We start from the raw sequence: 26,160 nt of genomic DNA on the forward strand, positions 1-26,160 counted from the left end.
ATATGGTAGTTGATAGCATCTTGCGAATGGTAGTGAGCTTTGGCAAAAATTGCATTGATCATTTCATAGCGAGTGTGTAGAAGAATTCAAATATCACAGATATTTTCAAACATCTTCCAAAGGGGTGTGCTGATTTTAGATGGAATAGCCAATTGAATGATGACATTAGGTGCCAAAACTTTTCTTATTGTGTCTCATTTCCATCACATTGATTTTGATGTATGTATTATTTTCTTCAGATGGCACACAGTTGCTGTGTTCAGATTCTTGGACAGCTTCTTATTCTAGGTAAGTTTTAGAAAGCTTCTGGACTTGTATAGGTGTTAATAGTACATGTAATAATATCAAGTTTCGAAATACATTAACCCTAACCGTACCCATGAATTTTTTGCTATCGGAAATTAAAGAACAAACGAAAAAGGAGAGAAGATGAACAAAGAAGTCCCAAGGCACTCCCGGGATTCGAACCTCCGACCCTCGCATGCCACGCACAAGATTACATGCCTGTTCCCACGGCGGTTTCGCTGGCCCGGCCAGCGATTCCCTTAGTATATATGACTTAGGCTGATTGCGTCATCGCGTCACGTGATATCCATGCATGTACAGTGCTTTTCATAGTGAGATTCAGTTCGGTTAGGGTTAACACTGAAAGTATCCTAAGTTAAAAGTCAAAATATAATCACAACAAAATAATATTAACTTAAATCTATCACTATTTGACACATTTTGGTTTTGATTCAACATTCTAGACCTTAAAGTTGAACGTTTGTGGTTTGGAAAATAGAGTTGATTCTAATTGAATTGTATATTTATAGCAAATCCATGCTCCTCTAGGCATCACGTCGAATTTGATCCTATAGCGCTATCGGTGCCCATATAAGTATCGATGGCTCTTTCTATCATACCTGAACATTTGCACAGTGCTATTGGTTTTTATTGAAAAATATGGCAAACTATTTTTCCCGAGGTAGTGGCCACGTGCGGTACGTGCCTATCACCCCGAACGGGAGGGTAAGGGGTGATAGGTACCTGTACCGAGGAAAATAAGTTGCAATATTTTTTCGATATAAACTATGTAGTATTTGTTTTATTACACCAAACTTTGGTTATGGAGGTGAGATTAACATGTAGATATTTGGGAAAACTATCGCACGGTGAAATAGGTCGTGTCGTTTGCAGTAGCATGATTTGCTCATGAATATTTATGAGGTGTAATGTTATGCCCAAACTAAATGTGCTGCATGTCTTATTTCCTTTGCTCACCACCGTCATATTTTATATATCATTTTATTCCAGGGACTCTTTGCATTGTCAGCAATGCCACCAACTTCACAACTCCCGCCATGTCAAATGGTGACATCATACTTGGAGAGATAATGCAGACGACGTCGGATACTTTTAATGAAACACTTCGCGCCATTGCAGAAGACTATGGAAATGTTCCTATGGAGGTAAGGCACGGTTCTCCTTCTGATATGGAAGACTTTGAGTCAGACGCAATGGTTTAATCCCTTACCTTAAAGCCATAATGTACCATCGCCATCTTGTTATCAAATTAGTTAATTTTTTCAAACCTAATTTTTTTGTGTCATATTTGTAATTTTTGCACATGTCCCAAATTACACCGAAATGTGTTTGTAGGTCAACAGATCAAATTTGACATAAAGTCATATTTATGACTTTATGTCCGCCATAGAACTCTATGTTAAAGGACCAAAATAGCCAGTGAAGTTTCTTTCACTTTCCCTTGTAATATCATCTTAAAATGGAAATGTAAGAAAAATACCGTATGAGGAGCAAAAATAATCACCGAACCGGAATCGATCCAATTGAACTTTTCTGAAGCATTTGTATAATTCATACTTTGCTTCAAAATAATAGGGCGCTATTGATCGATCAATACTTTAAAGTGGGATTAGCGTGGTAATAATAATACAGAAAGGTAGTTTTGGGTCTGACGTGAGTCTATAGCATTCCGTCTGATGCAATTGCGCTCATATCATTGTACCAACCATCCCCTAAGATTTTTTATATGTCATAAAAAACGCACGCGTTTACCATGTTTACGCCCAAACGGCCTAAGCTAATCGTAGATACATCCGAGTCGTGACAAAGAGTATCGAACTAAGACGTAGGCACTGACTCGTATGCATTAGACGTGTCTTGATGACTCTTGCATGTTACTTTTTGTCTTATATTAAATGATGTCTTGATTAGAGATGTAACTCTGTGTCTTTTTGCGGAAGTCTTGTGATGAAGACATGTCTAAAGAGCACACGGTGGCCCAGTGGTTACGGCATTGGACTCATAATCAGAGAGCTTGCACGATGTGTATGGGTTCGAGTCCCCGTCCCACCACCGTGTTGCGCTCTTGGGCAAGGCGCTTTGCCTTGCTTGCCTCACCCCACCCAGGTGCAATGGGAAGCTGTTAGGGTAGTCACAGTCGTTGAACTGATGAACCCTGCGCTATTTGTAGGCTGCACTCGTGGTTCCGACATATTCTAATGACGGCGGAATAAATGTAAAGCGCTTTGAGGCTGTTTACGGCATAAAGCGCTATATAAATATCTACATTTTTCTAATTGGCAGACTATTGCTAAGACACGATATTTACGTGCAGTACATGATAAAGGATTCAACACTTTTAATAATTAATTGTTCTATCTTTCAGGACATGGAGCTTATATACTTCAATGATCTATACATATCAGACCCATCGACACGACCAACATATACCACTGCCGAAGACGCAATCCTAATACTCTCTGTCATTTTAGACGTATTTGACGAAACTGTAAATATCACGGCTCGAGAAGTTCTCTGTACGGCTACATATATCGATGATTTGGCTGTGTATATATTTCTTCGTTATGATTCGGTCGATCTTGGTAGCTATTCGGAATTGGTTCAAACTTTAATGGTAAGAAGGATATTCAAACAAATGAGCCTTTTAAAGAGTTGTAGCATGTCTAGGAATGGCAAAGGCTTATGTATGTATCAAAACTCATATTCATATCAAGTTCTAAGTACTCTCTAAGCAAAGTTATTGTTCATTGAATTTACAACCGTATGACAAAACCGGTGAAAGTAGTAACTTTTTGTACAAGATTTGCAATTGAAAGATAATTGGCCATTATACGTTACAATAAATCTAGTATATGGACAATATAAGTGTGCTCTTTCATTTAATAACATAATAACATAAAAATATTGTAAGGATCATTCGGAGTTTTGACTTTTAAAACTTACATCTTCATCAAAAAATTGTGCGTGAATAAGCCGTTTTCAATAGATTAACAACATTCGCCTTGCTTATGCCAAAACTGGCTGACGACTTTGGCTATAGAATCCATCTGGAGAGTTCTGATAGACATCTATTAGTTTGCATTAATTGATATAAATAAAATTACAATATCTATCTTTATAAAGGCTAACCACAATGAAGTTGCCTAGTGGTTAAATTTTGCGTAGAAATTGTAGAAAACGGAACTTTCTTGCCATTACTTCTGCGAATGGTGTAGTATTATTAGTCTATACAGTTTCATCAGCTCGTATTAAATCGGCGGGCCTTATAACATCGCGGATTGATATCAATATATTTTCTTTCGAGAATTGTCTTGTGACAACTCGTCAGAACTATCACGAATTATTCATTCAAGACCTATACTTTGCCTACTTTATTTAACACACACAACATAGACCAGACAGGTCAACATATATTATCATTCTTAATGTGGGTCAATTTTGGTTATGACGTTAGTGGTACTTCGGCTTTTTAAATTATATTAAACTGGTAAAAACTGTAAAACTGAGGTTCTGAGTTTTCTAAACCACGAGTAAAACCTGACATTTTCTGGCGACGTTGGCATAGATTTTTAAAATCCTTGTTTAAACTCTTTTTTTTCACCAGTATATCATAGAAGTATGTGACAGCATTATAGACAGTCAATACCACGATATTTGGCGGGAAATACGAAAGGTAAGTGTCGTATTAGGATTACTATATCAATTAATAACAGCTCACAATATTTCTATTGAATGGATTTCACCTTATAATTATTCAAGCTTAACCCCATCAGAACTGAGGTAGTCGTGATCACTCTCGTGGCGACTTTGCTATTTCGGGAAAAGTTTCCATGGTGTCTTTGCCATTTATGCATATATTCCGTGGAAGCTTTTATGGAGACTATGTCAGTTTAGTTAAATTTGCTACCTGGAGCTCTACCTGCAGAACTACCTGTTGATTGGGCTAAAAGAATCAATTGGACCGATCAGCAACATTGTTAGAATAATTTCAGTATGCAAAAAAATTGGGGTGAATTATTTGCAAAGCTCCATTCTGCTATCATGTAATTGACCAATCAGAGGCAATGTTAGATAGGCAGGTAGTGCTCAAGGACCAAATATCGACTAATATAAAAATTACTCACATGTAAATATGAACCTGATATTCTATGGAAACAAACACACCCCGGAAACACACACACAAACACCACAACCCCAACAAACAAACATCCGGAACCAAAGCTTGGATAATGTATTCAAAGATAGCGGTAAGGTATGATTTGCTATCATCTTATATCCACCAATTTGAATTAAATATGTTTAATTTAATTTGAATTGAATTAAATATTTCTTAATTTAATCAATTGAATTAAATATTTTTAAATGATCAATTGTTCCAGATGGGTTTGTGTGTATATTACAGGATTGATCAACTATGAAACAAAAAAGTTCACTTAAAATGAGAAGTTCTATAAGTACCAGAGCCACTGTCTCACGCATGAAATATATAGCACAGACTATGGGAAATAAGATTTGGGGATAATGTTACTAACGTCCAAATATTTGATTTTACAGATTTATCCGGCAATCACAAGTTTGATTGAGACCGTCGATATCGCGTCACTCACACTAGCTAATCTTCTGGATATCCAAGTTGATTTGAAATCCAACGTTAGAAATATAGGTAAGTAAAATAAGGAATTAGATTCCCTAAAATTGAAGGGTATTTTCGACAATGTTAGTAAATTATAAAAAATAATGATCCAAATTTTCAAGCACAAATCAATACTTTGATATTCATCCGGAGACTGGCATCCTAATAAGTTAGGAATCGGTGATCTTTAGGACACTTGACCCCGAAACTCTGTCGCACACTTTTTTTGGTAACTTTCATCGTCCCCGTCACAGTTAAGTGATGGTTGGTTGACTCTGATGGACACCAAGTCGATCTATACATACAACATGTACAAAGTAAGGTGTGGTGGACATTAAGGCAACCAACCATCACTCAACCGTGACGGGACCGGTACAAGTTACCAAGAGTGTACGACAGAGTTTTGGGGTCAAGTGTCCAAAAGATCACTGATTCCTAACTTAGGTTGCCTGTCTCAAAGTAATGACCAAAATTTGAGGTACGTCCAACCTTATGTTGAGATATAAAGTTTGAAATACATGTACTAACGTATGATGTTTATCAACACAGATAAATTTGAACTATATAGTAAAGACAGGATCATTAACTGTTTCAGATGAGAAACAATTCGAAACCTTTAATTATCTGCATTCTGTCCCGAAGGACTAACCTTACCTGGAAGAGTCAGAAAAATTGATACACTGTCACCAAAAGGGTATTCTCCATTTACCATATTGAGGTGAAGGCTTTTATTTCATTTATGAAACATAGCTAATTTTTTCTGCTATGTAAGATTTTAATCTTGCTTTTGATATTTTTTTTGTGTTACAGATTACTGGCTTATAAAGGACAAGTGGGAAAATATCAGCAGTCATGAGTGGCTGTTTGAGTTCTATGGTGGCGAATCTATTTCCATTTCTCCTGAATATTTTGCGGAACTTGAATTCGAAAGTAAGTAGACCAACTTGTGAAACACCTGTATAAAGACCATTAGGATTTGTTCTAACATGCTGTGAGCTCATCTAATTACAAAATAATTGTGAAAATAAGGGTTATCCACTTTACTCACGTGTGACTTCTAACAAAAGGCGCTAGTTCCCGTAGTATTCCTCATTCAAACTAATTCAATGCACGACCTCGGAGTTACCTACATGACTTTGGCAGGCTATTTTGAAACAGTCATGGTTGCACATGCAGGTTCTTCTTTTGAAAGTCCTAAACAAGGTATAGCAGTCGCAAATATGATATGCAGCTTATAGAACGCGGATTCCAACCTCTGTTGATTACAATATTTCGTAAAGTGCTGGAATTTGACACAATAGTGGTGGTAATATATATGCTTATACACGTTGGGTTTCCGACTAAATATGTAGAGTGTTGTAAGGACCCACATGTTGAGTATTTTCTTATTCCAACTTCCCACTAATGTTTCTTCAAAATAATTATGTTAAAGTGAGTATACATTGATTCTGTTTTACCTTTAGATTCCGACCATGTAGCCATCGTAGGGGCACAGTTTCTTGGCATCAGCGAATTAATGGGAATGACCAGAATCAGAGACTCAGTCGCAGATACCGTTCACGCAAGAAGGTATAACACAGGAGCCCTCATATCCTTATTCGTAAAAAAAGTTCAATGATAATCTTACACTATTGCTAATTTTAACATAACACTTGTACATCCAGCTCTAACAATTTGTCTAAAGCATAACAATCAGTTTATTGGTCCGATGAATGATAGCAAAGTATAGCCATGGATGATGGTAAAGCAATTTTTCTGGTATTGTACGATAATGTTGGACATAACTGCTGCATTTAATGGACCACCGCATTCATTTGCAGCGATTGGCTAACAACGTTGGAGTCTCTGACTCGACTTCGACTCATAACTGGTTTAGGTCATAGCTTATTCACAGAACAAGTTTAGTTGATGTCAAATGATCTTGCTCTGATATTGCCCATCTTGAGTACGGAGTCCCTCGGGGTTCTGTCCTTGGACCCCTGTCATTTGCTTACTACACTCCTACAATAGGTCATATTATCTTGCTCTGATATTGTCCATCTTAAGTACGGCGTCCCGCAGGGTTCTGCCCTTACGCCCTGTCATTTACTTAATACACTACAATATAATGTCATATTATCGGTCAGCATGGCATGATGTACCACCTGTATGCTGATGATGTTCAATTCCAAAACAGTAATACTATACGATAACAAATTACTCACCTTTTAATCAACCAAATTAAAAAATGCACCTGCGTTTCTCACATGGTGAAGTACTTCATTGTTGCTATGTAACTACAAAACATGTGTATGTCTAACATGGTATTTTCTTCTCTTTTGTTTATTGCTTCCACTGCACAGCCCATTGAAGATAAAACTTTTATCAGATAATGTGATAACAGTGGCTGTGATAAAGATACCTGACATGAGTGGAACAATGGCACCTGTTGACTTCAACATTACACATAATAGAAAGGTAATGTATATAATCAACTTGGCAACATTAAAACAAAAACGCTAAAAGCACCAATATCTTCCATTATATACCGGTACCCTGTGAGCGTACTTAAATGCGCATCTTTAACATAATTATTCATAAATATGCCTATTCTTGAAATCATCTATATCTGCATACTAAAATCTCCATGGTAATGAATATTACAATTATTATTACTTGTAATTATTAAAGTATTTCTTGCAAGTTTAATAAACTTTATTTAAACAATGTTATCCTATTGTTGCCACATAACACAGAAAACTCAAGTCAATCCTAATCCTTTAGTTGTAGGACTTATCTACAAATAGCAACACTTGCCCAGGATCGCAATAGTTGAAAAAAAAACTTGTAGTCGCTTGCTGATGATGACTATCTCTTAAAGCTTGCCGCTGGCCGAGTGGTTTCTTTTTATTGTGAAAAGACAAATAAAAACACCACCCTGTTTTATAAATTACTGGTATTCTCGCAATGTCAAAAGTGTTAATTTTTGGTTAAAATTTAATCTTTTTAATTAACATTTGACGCGCTATGCTTGTTTTTTTTTTTCAAACTCGGTTTAATATTTTTGTCTGTTTCGATTGTGTTTTTACATAACAGGCCAAATCGCATATGGAACCAGTGTGTGTTTATTGGGATGAAGATCTAAGGTTTGTATAATTTTCTCGATTTGTCATGTTTAAGAGAGATGGTTGACGCCTTACTTGTACGATAACCCCCCCAAAAAAAAAAAAAAAAACCGTACTTTTATTCTACCGTACCTTCAATTTTATGTCCAATCTTGTCTTTATCAAATTGATTTAAACTGTGCCATTTTGTCCGCTTCAGTTAGAGCCGTAAGTTTTCCGTGTTACGGAAAACGGACGAATTTAACAGAATCGGAGATAGAAAACGGAAAAGAGGATTTCGTGCAGTTGGAAAAATAAAATTGAAAACATTGAAAAAAAAATGAATAAAAAATATAAAGAAAAAAATCAAAAAATGTGTGTCTGTTTTCACTAAAATAAACGTGTAACAAATGCGGCTAAGTTTGTAATATATCTTGATTAAACTTCTTGTAAAACGGACAAAACATGGTTAAACGGACGAAACACGGAAAGCTAAAAGAAAACGGAAAAACACAGAAAGTGACGGGAATTTCAAAAGTAGAACACGGAAATCTCTGGCTTTAGCCAGCCGAGCCCGTGTTTAAAAATGCAAAATCTAGATTTGGGTGAATTTCATGGTGTTCTGGTTCGATAGATCGTTGATAATCCTTGTAAGTGCTAAATTTGAGTCTTGATTTCATTTTTATTTTCAGCCTTTCTAATGGTGGCATGTGGAATGATGTTGGCTGTGAGAGATGGGTACCAAGTAATGGTCGGGTCGATAAATTCGGCTCCGTTTGTATGTGCAATGAAACCAGTAAAATGAAGTATGGACTACTTGTCTTGGAATTTGAAGCTAGTGTAAGTCAGGATATTTTAATTACTCCATCTAGATCTGAGAGTACTATCTGTCAATTGCTAAAATGTGACACGATCTGGTCCATGGGGGCCAAAGGAGGTAATTATTACATTACACATACAATAGGCTATCATTTACTGAAAACACCAAAGGTCTAGCATACTTGGTTCTAAAGTTATGACGTTTTTTGACGTCTATTTTCTTATGTATTTTATTGTTTTTTACTCCATATTTTTACCTTTATCTCAGTTTCAAATTTGCCGCCTTGGCCCCCATGGACCAGATTGTGTCACAAATGAAAGTTAATCTAAGTTGGTAGATTTCACAATTAATTAGTTTTAACCGCTATGCTCCCAGCACAAAATTCACCCAACCTCAGAGTCAACCAACCATCGCTCAACCGAGACGGTGGCCGATGCAAGTTGCCAAGAGTATACAACCAAATACTAGGGTCAAGCGTCCAAAAGGTCACTGATTACTAAACTGGGTTGCAAGTCTCCTGATGAAGGTCAAACTTGTGACCGAAAAGTTGACGTACGTCTAAATGTTATGTTGAGATCCGGTTAAAATAAAAGTATCTGTCAATTATGTAGCAGTACCTCATAGTTGTCCTCAAAGGCATTGCGCCTGCATTATCCTTTTGGAAATCACTCCGCCGCTACCCACTTTCAAAGGACTTTCAGGGCGTAAGCCGCAATGCGTACGACATTCGTGCAAACCACATTCTCCACTGTTTACTAAATAGCCCTACATTACTTACAATATTTGCATATAATACCATCATTAATTTTCACTGCTGCATGAAATGTAAATTAAAATTTGTCTTATTTTTGTTTCAGTTATACAGCTGGCACTTCTTATACTTAACATATTTCATTGGAATAGCAGGAGCACTGGCAGCTTTGCCTTTGTTTGGACTTATATGGGTTCTTTCCTATCTAGAGTAAGTTATGAACTATTATGACTTTAATTATGAGCCAAAATGGTTTCATTTCAGCGACACAGTTCAATATACTCCATTCAATAATCATAGCGCAATCAAATGACCTCAATATGCGGGGTATGAGTTTTTTTGCCCAACATATTCCAAGGTCATTGTGTGAATGAGCTCAGTCACCAACATTTGCATATTTTTTATGGGACCTGAGAGCACATGAGACACACCAAGTTGCATTCTGAATACGAGGAATGACCTTCTGATATCAAATAACTTTGTTGATTTTTTGAAATTCGAGATATTATACAAATTTTATGGCAAATTATCAAAAATTTACATTATTGACATCTAACAGTCCTCGAAATAAACTAGGTAGATTTTATAAATCTAATGCTATGTACTTAAAGTGTATAGCTTGGATGAAAAGCTGACCATCATGTGAAAATTTCGACCTTTCGTATTGAAGATATACATGAATTTAATGGTAAAAAATTTGGTAAGTGTGATGTGCTCTCAGGCACCACGAAAAATACTGTGCAAAGGTGGGTTACAGAGCTGCAAAGGTGGGTTACAGAGCCCTTAAAGTACTGTTCCATGTGTGTCAGATCCTGGTATTAACAGACCACAATCATATAAATTCATATGCTCCAATGATAATTTTTTAATATAATTAAACATGTATTTTACTTTTATTATATTTCTTGCAGTACAATGAACAAAAAACGTCGTCTAGCTCAAATAAATTTCAGCATTAGTTTCATTATAGTCGGCTTCATATTAGCTGGTAGTCATTTTGCAGAAATTAACGAGGTAAGCGACATACAACTAGATTTAGGATGTGTTTGGGGTGGGTGGGGTGTGCATGTGTGTCTCAGGGAGGGTGTCTTGGGGTGGTTATGTCGTGGGTGGGGCTGGATATGTGGTGTGTGGGGGTGTGTGTGTATCACTTTTCATGGATAGGCCTACAATAAGAATACATGTTTCTGATTTTCAAAAGTAAATTTATTTACATAGATCATAGCAACACTGCAGGCCTATAGTTGCTGGATATCCAAAGTGTGGCAAACATTAGCATTACAGTTGTGTTGGATACCCAAATCGTGGAAAAGGTACATTATCATTTTAGATTGTGTTGGATCCCCGAAGTGCGGAAAACGTAAATTAGCATTACAATTTTGTTGGATACCCAAAGTGTGTAAAAGGTACATTATCATTACAATTATGTTGGATACCCAAAGTGTGGAAAACGTGCATTAGCATTAAAATTGTGTTGGATACCCAAATGTGGAAAACGTTTATTAGCATTACAATTGTGTTGGATACCCAAAGTGTGGTAAACGTACATTAGCATTATAAGTGCGTTGGATACCCGAAGTGTGGAAAACGTGCATTAGCATTGCAATTGTGTTGGATACCCAAAGTGTGGAAATGGTACATTAGCATTACAATTGTGTTGGATTCCCAAAGTGTGTTAAATGTACAACAGTATTGCAATTGTATTCGATACCCAAAGCGTGAAAAAAGTACATTAGCACAATTGTGTTAATGTTGGATACCCAAAGTGTGGAAAACGTACATTAGCATTACAATTGTGCTGGATACCAAAACTATGGAAAATATACATTAGCATTACAATTGTGCCGGATACTCATAGTGTCGAAAACGTACATTACCATTACAATTGTGTTGGATACCCAAAATGTGGGAAAATATACATTAGCATAACAATTCTGTTTAATACCTAAAGTGTAGAATTAGCATCATAATTAAATACAAGGAAACACAATTTCGAAGGAGAATTTACCTTTCGGCGATAGTCATTGATGACAGCGCTGCTGTCAAATTCGAAGCAAACTATATTTATACGGGTAAAGAATAATAAATTAAATGGCTGCTTAATAATAATTTATAAATATATAATTACAATATTATGTTGATGTTATTTTGACAGTGGGCGTGTATGGGAATTGGAATGGGCATGCATCTTTTTACTATGGCAGTTTTTACGTGGCTTTTTGTGGTCAGCATTATTCTATTCACTCGACTCACAGAGTTCACTAACAAAGAAGTGTCTACATGGGTGTGTTATGTCATTGGATGGGGTGAGTATGACCATTGACAAGGGGGCGAGACTATTCAATTTATTATTATGATACGAGGTGCAATACCGTAAAAACTCGATAGTTAGCATATGTGCTTACTATCGAGCGCTTTTAAAACATGCAAACATGAAGAGCCCCATCCACAAAAGTGTAAAGGATTTTGAGTAAATCATCGATACACATAGTTATGCGAACAAATAAACCTGCAAATTTATGTCTCAACCCCTTTAGCTCAGTTGGTAAAGCGCCGGACTTTGGTACAATTTCATGTTTTCAAAAGCGCTCAATATTAACCACATATGCTAACTATCGAGTTTTTACGGTATTTCAATCAATGAGATCCGACGTATTATCGCAAGTATTACTCTCAAGATGGTTACACTGTGTGATATCTATAAAGTAGAAGTATATAACATAACAAGGAATAGTGATTAGATGAAAGTGGCTGTACAATAGGCCGTATAAAATTAGACCCTGATTATTTTGTATTTATTTTCATTCATTTACTACAGGGCTGCCAGTTATATTTGTTGGAATTCCTTCTGCACTAGGTTATAAAAGTTACGGAGAAGGCCCTCGGTAAGTTTAATTTATCTAAATTATATTAAACAAATACTTAATTTAAATTCAAATAATTTCGTCTTTATATATATATTTTTAATGGGGTTTTCAGGCGGCAATTTATTTTTAAAATTTCATGCATTTATACACAGTTTGTGTTCAGGTGGGGACAGTTTTTTTTAGTGTTGGTGGGGAAAGTGTTTTTTTGCTCATGTAGTGGGGCAAGTTTTGTTTTTGTTTTCAAAACTTCCTAACCCCACCCTTGAAGTCTAATGGCGCGTCCCTAATTAAGCGGTTGCAGTATGCAGTCCTGCTACACACCACCAATGAAAACATATTTTCAATAACCTTTTCTTCTGTAGTTGAAAAAAATATTTAAATTTGTAACATTTGCTGAGATACAACAGGTATTTTCATTATTCGTACACAATTTTAATATTGGGTTCTTTCACCGTATCACATATATAAAACTATGGCAACTTTATATTCTTAATTTGTTTTTAAAATGTTCTGAATTCCTGAACCATAAGAATAATTATTAATATATATCTTATTTATTAGGTGCTGGCTGAATCCGGACAATGTAATCATTATGTCTTGCTTTCAATATCCGATGTATGTCTTCACTTTGGTAAGTACATTTCTGTTGCAGTCAAATATATCAAGACTTTATTTTCATTCTTTATTTCATCCATTTGGTCATGTGTTTATTTTTTTAAACTAACTAACTAACTAACTAACTAACTAACTAACTAACTAACTAACTAACTAACTAACTAACTAAATAAATAAATAAATAAATAAATAAATAAATAAATAAATAAAATTAAAATAAATAAATAAATAAATAAATAAATAAATAAATAAATAAATAAATAAATAAATTAATTAATTAATAAATTAATAATTAATAATCAATTTATTATTTATTAACTATTTTTTGTTAATTAGTTTACTTTATTACCTTCATTACATATAAAAATATCAAAATGCGGTGTGTGGTGCAAAAGGGCAACCCCCAACAGCAGCACGCAGGCCCACTGGATGAGGGTCCCTTATACACACACCAAAATAAAAGAACTAAAACTACACAGTACATAATTATAAACACATTAAAAAACCCACTATAAAATACATCAAAATACAATATAATACTAAAATTGAGTTGCCAAATATAGGGTCAAGACATCGCAGAATTCATATAAGCACTAGTAAAATTGCAAAAAGTAGGTATACTGACAAATTCATAATTTGCAAATGTTCCTCCATAATTGATAATTAATTAATTTTTTTTAAAATTATTTTTCACTTATTTTTTATTTATTTATGTATTTATTTTTATTTTTTATCATTTAGCTATTTTTATATTTTTTAATTTCATTTTTTTATATTTATTTATTTTTTCATTTATCTATTTTTTACATGTTTTTTGATCATTTTTAATTAATTAATTTATAAATTTATTTATTTATTTGCTTATTTATTTATTTATTTATTTATTTATTTATTTATTTATTTATTTATTTATTTATTTATTTATTTATTTATTTATTTATTTATTTATTTGCTATTTATTTTTTTAACGCACGTCTTGTCTGTACTGTGAAGTATTTAAACAGCAGAGCCGGTACGTTACTGATGTTGTACAATGTACATGTACATTATTTTTTTTTTTTTTATTAATCGTTTTCTATGTTCAAACTTGTTGAACTTCAACAAAATTATTCTAATAATTTCTTTACCAATATTAACTTATAACCCTAGTATGATGAGCGTCCATTGCATCAAGTTATATCAATAACATCTGAACAGTATAAAACACATTTATATGCTAACCAACAAAAATATATTTAGTAACATAAAATCCCCGGGCATGAAATAACATTATTTAACATAAAAGCAATGATCATATACCCCGGACATCTACTTCTCAAACAATAAGTTTTCGAAATGCATGGATACCAATATTTAATTTTTTAATTTGTCCCGTACTTCATTAGTTTTACCAACTACTTTCCACCAGGTACGTGAAGTTGTTATCATAATAATGCAAGTAAGTTGTGCGAGAGAAAAAAATTGATTTTCATGAAAAGAAATTGCAATATATGTCCAGTATGAAATATAGATGTGTTTTTAACCCTGCATGTACGGATATCGATGTCTTTATACTACCGCAACGCAAGAAATATTCGTAACCTTATAACTATAATAGTTATAAGATTTATTATCGGGTCAATAACTGATCATGTTGATCAGAATTGGCATAGACATTTTAATTGTTGATGTTTTTTGACAAATATTTAAATTACTTTTAGTCTTATAAAACTAGTACTTTTGTAAATTATCTAGCATTATATACAGTCGTTTAAAATTCGTGAAAGACATATCTTATCTCACGATTCATTAAAATCAACACTATATAATATATTGTGTGGGGGAGGGGGGCTCACCTTAACATTTCAATACGGCCATGAAAATTATTTATATTTATATTATTTTCTTAAATATCTCGTCTAATTTCTTGGCAACATATTTTGCCCGATGTCTGGTCTCGGTGTCGCACGCGCGGCAGGCAAGGGTAATGTTAACTTGCAGACGTTGTCAGTAATGCCAAGATATCGATTATGACGATTGGGCATTCATTCTGTAGATAATCGATTGATATCAATTAATTTTTAGTCGATTTTTTAACAGAGGGTAGACGAAATAATGGTAGCACACGTTGCTTTTTGCTCATATTGAATAATTTATTTAAAACAAAGTAATAAAACGAAATAATAAAAAGGTTTACCTACACTAGCTGTATAGGCATAAAGCTGTATATTTAGCCTAAAAGGTGTATTACTATGATTTCATATAAACATGATAAAGGAGCTTGGTCTTTCAAGCAAACATGCAAAAACACATCCCCAGCAAACACATAACGTTTCGACTTCATTCGCAAAAGGTTAGAAAAGGTTACCAGAAATGTCGGGTCATTTAAAGGGCATAATAGACTAAAGGGTATAAAACGTTTTCATAACATTCAAAAACATTACTGATGATAACTTACTGAAAATTTTTTAACATAATACTAAAAGTGTTGACAAAATATTTGGCAAAAATGTTTGCAAAAATATTTTGCAATAACATTTTGTAAACATTTAAAAAATATTGTTGCAGTGTGTTTTCATACGAAACGTTTTAAAACGTTTTTATGACCTTTATATAACCCGACATTTAATGTTCTTAAAACGTTTTTATCTACACCAGAACCCAAAATATATCATGTTTAAAATGTTTTAAAAACGTTTTTGTGTTGCTGGGTCCCACACACCCCACGTCCCCGTGCACTAAAGAAACTAATCTAAAACCCCACAATAATATGTTTTGGGCATTGCTGAATAAACAACAAAATTTGCAACAAGATCTATAGTTTTTTTAATTGCTCTATCCGAGTCCGCCAAGATTTTTAGCATGATAGTGATTAACCTTTTTAGCATTAATTTCTCGTCTCATTTCTGATATATATTGCAGCTTTCTGTCTTATTATTACTCGCCTCATTACGTGCGGTTATTATGGCTAGTAAGATGACATTATTTGAAAGAGAAAAGGAAGAACTATTTAGGCTAAGGTGAGTTCACTTAATAAATACAAACTGTATTAATATGATTTGTAAACGCACATCAATTGTGCAGTTTTATGAACAGTGTGTTCTTCCACTGAATTCCAGTTTAAATTACCAAGACTGATACTTTAAGCTTAGCTACATTATCCTGTCATTAACGAGTTCACTGTAAAACAGTATAGATGAGGTGACATGTGTTTACATTTGATACGCCCTCTGTTGGTCTGTGATCAAATCTGTCAGGCAAAAAACACTATAGTTTACATGGAAGAAGTTGATTTTTATTCATTAACTTTGGTTTCAAAGCAAATAATACAAAAAATGGTATCAATCTTGTTTATAAATGCATCAAGCTATATACATAATATCACACAAAACGTCTAAGGTTTTTGAAAGTTGAGTTTTAAAGAGATTTATCTGGTCTGTCATAGACACTTCTGTGTTATTTTGCCTGCTTTGAAACAACAGAGGGCGGTCTGAATGTAAACATGTGACATCATAGGTCACCTCATCTATAGAGCAATCAACAAAGACATTTCTTGTTTACCATATTTGATCAATTTAAGATATAATTTCTTTCTTGAATTGACTGTTTTACTTCATTCCTAATGCTTCTACAACTTTTGGCCACAATTAAAATACCCCTATGATGTCATTTTATCTATTGTTAAAAATTCAACTTCAAGGTGTGGAATTCAATAGGGTTTTCCCATGATTATATATACCCAATCTTGTCTGTAAAATTTTCACATGTAAAACATGGGGTTTTTTTTGTAAATACATGATAGGATTGTGTATTATGTCTAGCATTCCACTGGTCTCTTTTGACTTTATCATGGGATATTAAAAAAAATCGAATTAATTAATTTTTTTAATCCGATTTAAATAAAATTAATCGATTTTTTTTAAATCAACAAAATCACCAACCCTGATAGGGAGTGTTAATTTATTAACACCTAAACGCATGAAAAATACGAAAATGTTAACGTTAATAATTAACACACAAAGGTGTTAAAAGTGCATTTATTTAGTAAGAAAATGGAATCATTTTGATAACTAAGGAAGACCGCCTCCAAAATGAATAGGCATAATAATGTTTTATTATGTATTTTTCTGCAGGGGAACAACCATTTGTTTTTTATTCATTGTCGGCGATGTATTCGTAGTAATGTATTTGAGTACCATCTGCCTTAGCAATATCATGCTTGGGTATGGATTTTCCGGGTTACTTGCAATTCAGGTGAGTAACGATCTATTGGGCTAGTTGAAATCACTCCCCCTGTGGAAGATTTTGGAAATATCTTCCAAAGGGGGAGTATGTTTTGAAAATGTAATTGGTCATGGTTAATCATTTTGAAACCCACACTCCCCCTGTATTATGGCTTTGCCTATATTTTCCACAACTGGAGTGAGTATTTCAAATGGAAGCTACCGAATTGTCTATTCTATTCAAAACTATTACTCCCTCCGTGGAAGACTTAAATTAAATCTTCCACAGGGGTAGTGTGGATTTTAAATGTACTAGCCCATTTAAAACAGAATTCTGACCTCCCTGTAACATTTGACACCACTCCATGAGAGTGTCCTGTCCTACGGACGGCACGCTAGGACTCAACTTCATAAGTTAATTATTATAATAAGGGGCGCACCATTAGATTTCCAGGGGAGGGGGCATGGGAGTTTTTTGAAGAAAAAAAAACTTCGCCCACTAGTGAGACGAAAAAAAACAACTTTGCCCACTAGTGAGACGAAAAAAAAAAAATTTTGCCTCACTGATAAGTAAAAAAATATGTCCCCACCGGCGAAAAAAAAATTTGGTGCTCTCGGAGGCAAAAAAAAAAAAAAAATTCCGCCGCCTTCGGCGGCGAAAAAAAAATTCTGCCTGACCCAAACTCCCATGCCCCCCCCTGAGAATCTAATGGTGCGTCCCTAAAAAGAGTAAGACCAAAACGATTGGTTGTACTAAAATGTCATTGTTTGTTTTTTATGTAAAATGCTAATAATTATAGACATTAACAGCAGATGTCAATTACTGCAGTTATATTTTACATTTATGCATTCTTCTTTCTTACAGGGTGCAGTTATTTGGTATTTTGAAAGATACATGAACAAAGAGGTAAATGAAAAGTTATACTCCTGATTCCAGAAAAATACAACATAGCTAAATCCTATCCTGTTTAATAGTACTAACTCGCAATAAAAGTAAAATTTTAATATTTTTGCAATTTGAGTGAAAAAAAGCACGCATCTTGATTTTTATTACCACTTATGTTTTATCTGAACAGATAACAGTTGCGTGGGAATTGAAGAAGAATCCACCACAACCCGTAGAGTCATCTGACGATGAAGACTGGGTAAGATGAACACCCCCACACACCCCCTATTTGTCCACACCCACACACGCCACCCATATACTCATACAATTCGGATGCTAATGTATGTTTTCAACAATCCTCCGGGTCTTTAACAGCGACATTTTACCTTCCCTATTATCATGATTATGAAAGGGTAATCGTGTTGTAATAATGTACGTATTATGTCACTATAGATATGCCTTCATAATATAGGCTACCCAGTGGCGTAGCCAGGACTTAAAGGGTGGGAAAAGTTACTTTCAAGGAGGGGGGGGGGGGGAAATTACAAAAGTACAAAAAGGCCTAAAATTCTATCAGGGCGGCCAGCATATCAAAGGGGAGAGACAAGAGGAGGGAAAGACTTCTCACAGGGCCTGTACCATTTTTTTCTGGCCACACCACTGAGGCTACACTATATATTACAATGTAGACTTATATAATAAAGATAACTTAATCTTAATATTAATAATCCATTTTCAGCTTTTCGAAGATATATCAGAAGAAGATGAAGACTATGAAGATGACGATTTAGAAGGATCAAGGCCGGCAACTAGAATGGTCAGTAATTTTTTTTTTTAATTGTGTTTTTTTTACTGTAAAAGCTGTAATTAAAATAATACGTTATGCGTGTAAGACTATAAGTGATTAATTTAGTCATTGAAGAGGTTTTAACACTACTAGTAGTAGAAATTTATAACGAGAATTCTTTCTTTCAAAAGCGACGAGAATTGGATAAAACTATGAGAATTGAAAATTTGCTCATTTATATGAAACTTTCAACCCTGTGGGCATGCTTTGTCATCCAAGTGAATGAGAAATACTAATTAACGCGTGAACAACCTGTCACATTCTTTTAAACGAAAAAAATCTAACACGATAATTAGTATAGCATGGCACGATCAGTCCCACAGGGTCCCCCAGAGCACTACCTGCCGATCTAACATTGCCTCTGATTGGTCAATTACGTGATATTCTCACTTTAATCATATTAATCACCAATCAGAATGGAGCTTTGCAAATAATTCACCCCAATTTTTTTTTGCGTGGTGAAATTATTCTAACAATGTTGCTGATTGGTCCAATCGATAATGAAAGCTTCTTTTTGGCCAATCGGCAGGTAGTTCTCATGGGGTTTAAAGTTTCATAGAAATGAGAAAATTTTCAATTCTCATAGTTTTGTCCAATTCTCGTCGCTTTTAAAAGAATTCTCATTTTAAATTTCCACTAGTGTAAATGGAAGGTAGTATCGTAATCACAATTGTCATCCTTCAACTTCGGTAAACATTTTGTAAATACCAACGTTGGGTTTTTCAATGGGTAAGTGGGCACATCGCGTTTAATTATCTTTTAAATAAAACTTTTTGCAATAGAGCAGTATCATGGCCTTTTTCGTTAAAGTTTCAAATTGTAAAATATATTATACAAGTTGTAAAATATATTAATGCATGTGCGTATTTTACACTCTTTTCAGACGGTAGATTCAGCAGTGACCACAAAGGATATCATATACGAATCAGAGGGCAGCGGACAACTAAGCGGAAAACGCACCAAGGGAGACGGTGCCAGTCAAGGGCGAAATTCCGCTGACGAACGCACACGCACTGCGAACAACCAACAATCCAATGCAGTACCAACAGAAGAACAGTCTATATTGGCTAAGTTAGAAGCCACACGACGGCAAAGAGAACAGTGGGCTGCATTAAAAAGACAAGCTACACAGATCCAGATGGGGCGACCAAAACCGGCAGTACCTAGTATTAGTCAGACTCTAGCGGCTAAAACAGCATTTGCATCATCACTTGAAAAACCATCCCAAAGGTTATCTTCTGGTAGGAAAGCAAGCGTACAAAGTAGTCGATCGAGTACTCAAAGCAGACTGAGCCTTCCTGGAGAGATAGAAGATCCTGAAGAGTATGAGCTTCCCCTGACGCCAACCAGTAGGAAGTCCGGAGACGGGAGTGCTAGGTTGGGAAAGAGAGGTAGTCCAGAAGGGTTAGAAGGCGAAGAGAACCAAGGATATGAAGAGGATTATGGGGAATATGATGAGGAAGGGGAATACGGGGAATATGGTGAAGATTATGATGGGTATGATGATGAGTATGGGGAGTATGATGAGAATTATGATGAGAATTATGATGAGAACTATGATGGGGAATATGATGAAGAATATTATGAAGAAGAAAATCAAGTTTGATTACGTCATATTGTGGTATCGATGTAATTTCTACATACTGGCGAATACAAGTTTACTATAAACCGTGCTTATGTAAAACCGTGAAGTTCCTTACGTGAATCGCTGAGCGTATGTAGCGACAATGACAAAAAACTGGCTTTGCAGTGCAATAAATTAGATACTGTCGCCATCTACATTCAATGCGATATAAAGAGGAACGGTTTACAGTTATCGCTGGTTCGTCAGTATGCTAACCTTACAGCCAAGTTCTGATGTTGTAATATTGAGAGCGTCGCCTAGCATGGTCTAGTGGTTAGAATACCCGCTTCTGGTGCACGAGGTCCCAGGTTCAATTCCCGGCGGTGGTTATTGACTTAAAAAGTGAACAAAAATCTGAATTTGATTGTTAACATCTGTAGATTAAAATCATACTTCCGCTCTCCCCATGATTGATATTGAATTGACTAAATGGAGCATGAGAGTAGACCGTCCTTCGGAGGGGACGTTAAGCCGTTAGTTCCGTGTACAGTGAGCCATACCGAGTGTACAGGTATCTCACAGTCAGTTCCAACAAAAATGAGTTCACAGAAATAGTATTCTTTAGGACAAAAACAAGACAAACAAAAACATAACTTTTATATCATATCTTTATATCCATGTCTGTATTTGTCACATCCATCTATTTTTAGACCAAAATGGTTGGTTCCATTTCATTCGTGTGTTTTGTTATTTAATGTAAAGATTCGTATAATTTATTATTTTTTCACCATTTGATACTTTTCATACATTTTGACACTGGAGTCAAGTTTGGAAATGAACTATTGAACAATACATGTAGTTGAATTCAGCAGAGACTTTTTCTTTTAAATCAGCTGTCGCTGATTAAATTTATTATACTAGAACATGTAGAAAGATTTCTAGAGAGTATGAGGAGAGAGAGAGAGATCGAGAGAGGAGAGTGGAATGGGAGATAATGAGGGGTGGGAGGAGGGGAGAGTGAGGGAGAGAGGGGGAGGGAGAGAGGGGGAGGGAGAGAGAGAGAGAGAGAGAGAGAGAGAGAGACAGACAGACAGACATATAAGACAAACAGAGAGGGACGGAAAGAGAAATGAGAATCAGAGAAAGAGAAAGGGTCCTAAAGAATTAAGTCTTTTTCATTTGTATTTTGTAATAAAATATGTTGTCCTTGAAAGCTGTACAGAGAAAATTTGCCAACGATTAAAATGTAAAAAGAAAAAAAAAGATTTTGTTCTCAAATGTTTTATTAAAATTATCCATTATCATTATCCTAAACGAAAATATAAAATATATATCTCAGTTTCATTATTACCGATGAGCATGATGAGCTTTTCTCTGATACCAGAAATAGTGATGAGGAATGAGGAACGAGGCTGTCGATCTGTTGACACACCTTTAATGAATGTGGGTAAATAACAGGTGGCCTGTATATTGATGCCTTTTATTTTCTTGTTTAGTATTCAACATCAAAACCGTCGAACACTTAAATGATATCGACTTTTAGAACCTATTGTTTTTGCGTAAAAGAAACAATCGACGCAGCATTTAAGGAAACGCTGACCGACAATTCAGTTTTGTGAAGTTTATTTTTAATAGGATGTTTTGCCGAATTTACATTATCAGTGCGAACAAAAGTAGGGGGGGGGGGGCTACATGCTTCTTGGTGTAGCCGCTCTATATATTATATATTAAATAATACACTTTACACCAATTCCCATTAAACACAAACGTATTTTTAAAACGTTATAAACGTGTTATAAACACGTTTTGGTTTTGGTAAAACGATTTTAATAACATTAAAAGTCGGGTTTATATTAAAGTCATTAAAACATTTTTTTGATATGAAAAAAGACTGCAAAATGTTGTCAAATCCCGACATTGAAATGTTATCAAAAGTTTTGACCGAAACCAAGACATGCTATTTACTTTATAACGTTTTAAAAACATTTGCTGAGTCTGTGTCAAACCATTAAAAATGAAAGAACCACTATATCTATAAAAATATGAATGTATTCATTTATTTGAATTTCGGGGTGAAAATGAAATTAATTTTCTCTTAGATGAACATTATTATAGATTAATTTTTATTTTTGCAAGAAGTTGTCAATGCTGTTAAGGATAAGCGGCACCTTAAAAGAATGATATATTGTGTTTATAATGTAATTTGATATTGATGTATTTATGATTACAAATTTATGATTTGATCAAAAGTTGCCATAGCAATAAGACAAATATATAACTCTTGCGTGTGACCATTGACGAAAATACATAACGACTACGGTAGCCAATGCTTCAGAGGAAATTGGGCCACGCAGACCAAATGAAGGCTTGTGCTGAGATGGATCTGATACCAAGATGTTTCGCGAGGAATTCTGTCTAGTACAAGAGGTTTGCCGAGGAATTCTGTCTAGTACAAGAGGTTTGCCGAGGAATTCTGTCCAGTAAATTTGCCGAGGAATTCTGTCTAGTTCAAGAGATTTGCCGAGGAATTCTGTCCAGTACAAAAGGTTTGCCGAGGAATTCTGTCCAGTACATTTGCCGAGGAATTCTGTCTAGTTCAAGAGATTTGCCGAGGAATTCTGTCTAGTAAAAGAGGTTTGCCGAGGAATTCTGTCCAGTACATTTGCCGAGGAATTCTGTCCAGTACATTTGCCGAGGAATTCTGTCTAGTTCAAGAGATTTGCCGAGGAATTCTGTCCAGTACATTTGCCGAGGAATTCTGTCTAGTTCAAGAGATTTGCCGAGGAATTCTGTCTAGTAAAAGAGGTCTATCGAGAAATTCTGTTTAGTACAAGAGATTTGCCTTGAATTTTGTCTGGTAAAAGAGGTCTGTCTAGGAATTTTGTCTATAGTATAAGAGGTTTGCCGAGGAACTCTGTCGAGTATAAGATAAGAGGTTTGCAATGCTGCAAGTTTACCGAGGAATTCAAGAAGTAAGGGATTTGCTGAGGAATTCTGTCTAGTAAAGGAAGTCTGTTGAGGAATTCTGTCTAGTATGAGAGGTTTGCCGAGGACTTCTGCAAGTTTACAGTGGAATTTTGTCTGGTACAAGAGGTTGGCCGAGGAATTATATCTAGTATAAAATATTTGCCGATGAATTCTGTCTAGTAAAAGAGGTCTGTTGAGAAATTCTGTCTAGTACAAGAGATTTGCCGAGGAATTCTGTGTAGTAAAAGAGATCTGTCGAGAAATTCTGTTTAGTACAAGAAATTTGCTGAGGAATTCTGTCTATAGTATAAGAGGTCTGCCGAGGAATTCTGTCTGGTTCAAGAAGTTTGCCGAGGAATTCTATCTAGTAAAAGAGGTTTGCCGAAGAGTTCTGTACAAGAGGTTTGCCGAGAAATTATATCTAGTACAAGAGATTTGCCGAGGAATTCTTTTTATAGTACATACACATTCCTCGAGTCAGTACTGCAGGAATCTATTATGCTAGTGGTGTTCCTTTTATCATTTCCTTTCTGAAAATGTATACTTTTATACTGTTCATCATTATATTTCGAAACACAATAAAAACAATATCTAAATTACTGACTCGAGGAAGGTATACAGACTATATTAAAAGAGGTTTGCCGAGGAACTCTGTCGGTTATAATAGGTTTGCTAAGGAATTCTGCAAGTTTACCGAGGGATTCTGTCTGGAACAAGAGGTTTGCCAAAGAATTCTGTCTGACAGAGGTTTCCCGATTAATTCCGTTCAATATAATATGTTTCAGGAAGAAAGAAAAGGTTTCCAGAAGAATTCTTAAAGTGACAACATATTATGGCACAAAAATGAAGCACGATAGTACGATCACTACCGTCATTCATATGGTCAAGAATCACGGGGTTTAGACAAGCGAAATTATGTAAATTTCTACATCTCTGTAGTCAGTAGAGCCTAAAACTGGAATAGCGGCGATTGAGAACAAAATACATTCCGGTAAGTATTTATTTATTAAAAAAGGCCCATTACTAGTGCTTTGCGCTTCAAAGTAAACACATTAAAAAAACCATTGAGCGCAATTAATTGAACCTTTGGATAAGTTTGTTACCTTTAAACGTACTTGGATTGGAATGACCGAGAAAGAGAAATTAATAATTGCATGGAATTTTGTTCGATTCGAAAAGTTTCAGTGTGGTTACTGTGTAAAAGAATATATGTTTGGATGGATGTCAACCATATATGCTCTCCAAACCAAAAAGACTACGATCAAGGCGGGTTCTTATAATGACACAAGTTCACCATAACTGATAAATGTTGGCATAAATTTATACAGCGCCTTTCTCGTATATCAAATCGTTTACACATTTATTCCGCTATCATTATTATATGTCAGCTGTCATACAACGCCCAATGTATGCTCATACCTTTGGAAAATATTCATAACAGCTTCCCATTTCACCCCTGGGTAGAGAGAGGCAAGTGAGGTAAAACGCATTGTATTGTATGTAACAAAATGCTTCGTGCGTTCGTATTATTAAGCTATTCCAGTTGAAATCCACACCCCCATATGGTGGAAGACATGGCTTTAATCTCCCGCAAATGGAGTGTGAATTTCAAATGGGGCTACCTGAATGCTAAAAAGTGTGTGTGGTGTGGGGGGGGGGGAATAAAAGAACAATTGTATTTCAAAACTTTTGCAAAAAGCTTCTACGTTTATAATTCAACTGGCCAACGTCAACAGTCAAAAGAGTAGTGATTTATAGTGCGCGATGCACAGGCACAACGCCTAGACGTTGATCCACAAGCCTCAGCACACTTTACAGGAACAGAGTCACATGCAAGATTATTTGGGCAAAATGTACTCTTTATTTCTTCACCATACATTTTATTCAATTTGTTGTCCTTTTGAGAGATTTTTGATTAACCAGCTTTTTATTTTACATTCTCTTACAGCATGCGGTCTATACTGAATGTCTTAAAGGAAGTCTCTGGCAATCACGACATTATGCCGTATATGTTCGAAAAATAACTATCAAGCACGAATCATATGGTTTTATTAAAAACAAACTCATATTGACCATACAAAATCGAATAAAAACAGCCGTCTCTCAACACGTGATATTCAAAATTCCCGCGCCGAAATTGTCTAGGGCAATGATGTCATGATTATTTGTGCTGAACTGTCGCCAGCCTTCATTGTATTACTGGGACGTCATTGCACCAAACAATTTCGGCTTCCGGGAATTTTGAATATCGCGTGTTAAGACATGGCTGTTTTTATTCGTTTTATGGTCAATATGAGCTTGTTTAAAATTAAATCATGTGATTCGTGCTTGATAATATTTTCCTTAACATATAGGCCTAAGGCATAATGTTGTGTTTGCCGGGGACTTCTTTTAAATAGGCCAACCGTGCTTGGAACAAGCGGCGACAAATCGTTCTCGACCACAGCTCGGGCAACTTCAGCCGTGCTCATAAGCTCATCATAACACAATTAATCTACTCCTGGCATTGTTCTGACACTTGCTCTGATTGGTTATCGCTAAAAAACGAGAGTATCAAACTGCCAATTATGTCATCGACACGAGTTTTTATCATTTTTATCCATCATTTCACATTATTTC

The 26,160-nt window shown here is 35.2% G+C and overlaps 1 protein-coding gene across 1 annotated transcript; it reads left to right on the forward strand.

Annotated features, from left to right (window-relative positions):
* The first annotated feature begins 206 nt into the window (after nucleotides 1-206).
* LOC140172728 (uncharacterized) lies at nucleotides 207-20,855 on the forward strand. The gene is made up of 21 exons (XM_072195860.1): nucleotides 207-288; nucleotides 1,297-1,451; nucleotides 2,672-2,920; nucleotides 3,911-3,979; nucleotides 4,861-4,969; nucleotides 5,750-5,869; nucleotides 6,403-6,508; nucleotides 7,282-7,396; nucleotides 8,015-8,064; nucleotides 8,715-8,862; nucleotides 9,700-9,803; nucleotides 10,505-10,607; nucleotides 11,749-11,899; nucleotides 12,412-12,478; nucleotides 13,022-13,091; nucleotides 15,977-16,074; nucleotides 17,188-17,308; nucleotides 18,143-18,184; nucleotides 18,354-18,422; nucleotides 18,903-18,980; nucleotides 19,894-20,855. The coding sequence occupies exons 1-21, from the start codon at nucleotides 222-224 to the stop codon at nucleotides 20,614-20,616; spliced, it is 2,814 nt and encodes a 937-aa protein (XP_072051961.1). The 5' UTR covers nucleotides 207-221; the 3' UTR covers nucleotides 20,617-20,855.
* Nucleotides 20,856-26,160: the final 5,305 nt, after the last annotated feature.

Source organism: Amphiura filiformis, chromosome 16 (assembly GCF_039555335.1).
Source record: "Amphiura filiformis chromosome 16, Afil_fr2py, whole genome shotgun sequence".
NCBI classification, from domain to species: Eukaryota; Metazoa; Echinodermata; class Ophiuroidea; order Amphilepidida; family Amphiuridae; genus Amphiura; species Amphiura filiformis.

What these genes read in the sequence shown, in the direction of transcription:
- LOC140172728 (XM_072195860.1), top strand. Translation starts at nt 222, where the DNA reads ATGTATTATTTTCTTCAGATGGCACACAGTTGCTGTGTTCAGATTCTT. An exon ending in AATTGGTTCAAACTTTAATG is followed by an intron (nt 2,921 to 3,910) that starts GTAAGAAGGATA and finishes TTTTTTCACCAG; the next exon opens with TATATCATAGAAGTATGTGA. An exon ending in AAAGATACATGAACAAAGAG is followed by an intron (nt 18,185 to 18,353) that starts GTAAATGAAAAG and finishes TTATCTGAACAG; the next exon opens with ATAACAGTTGCGTGGGAATT.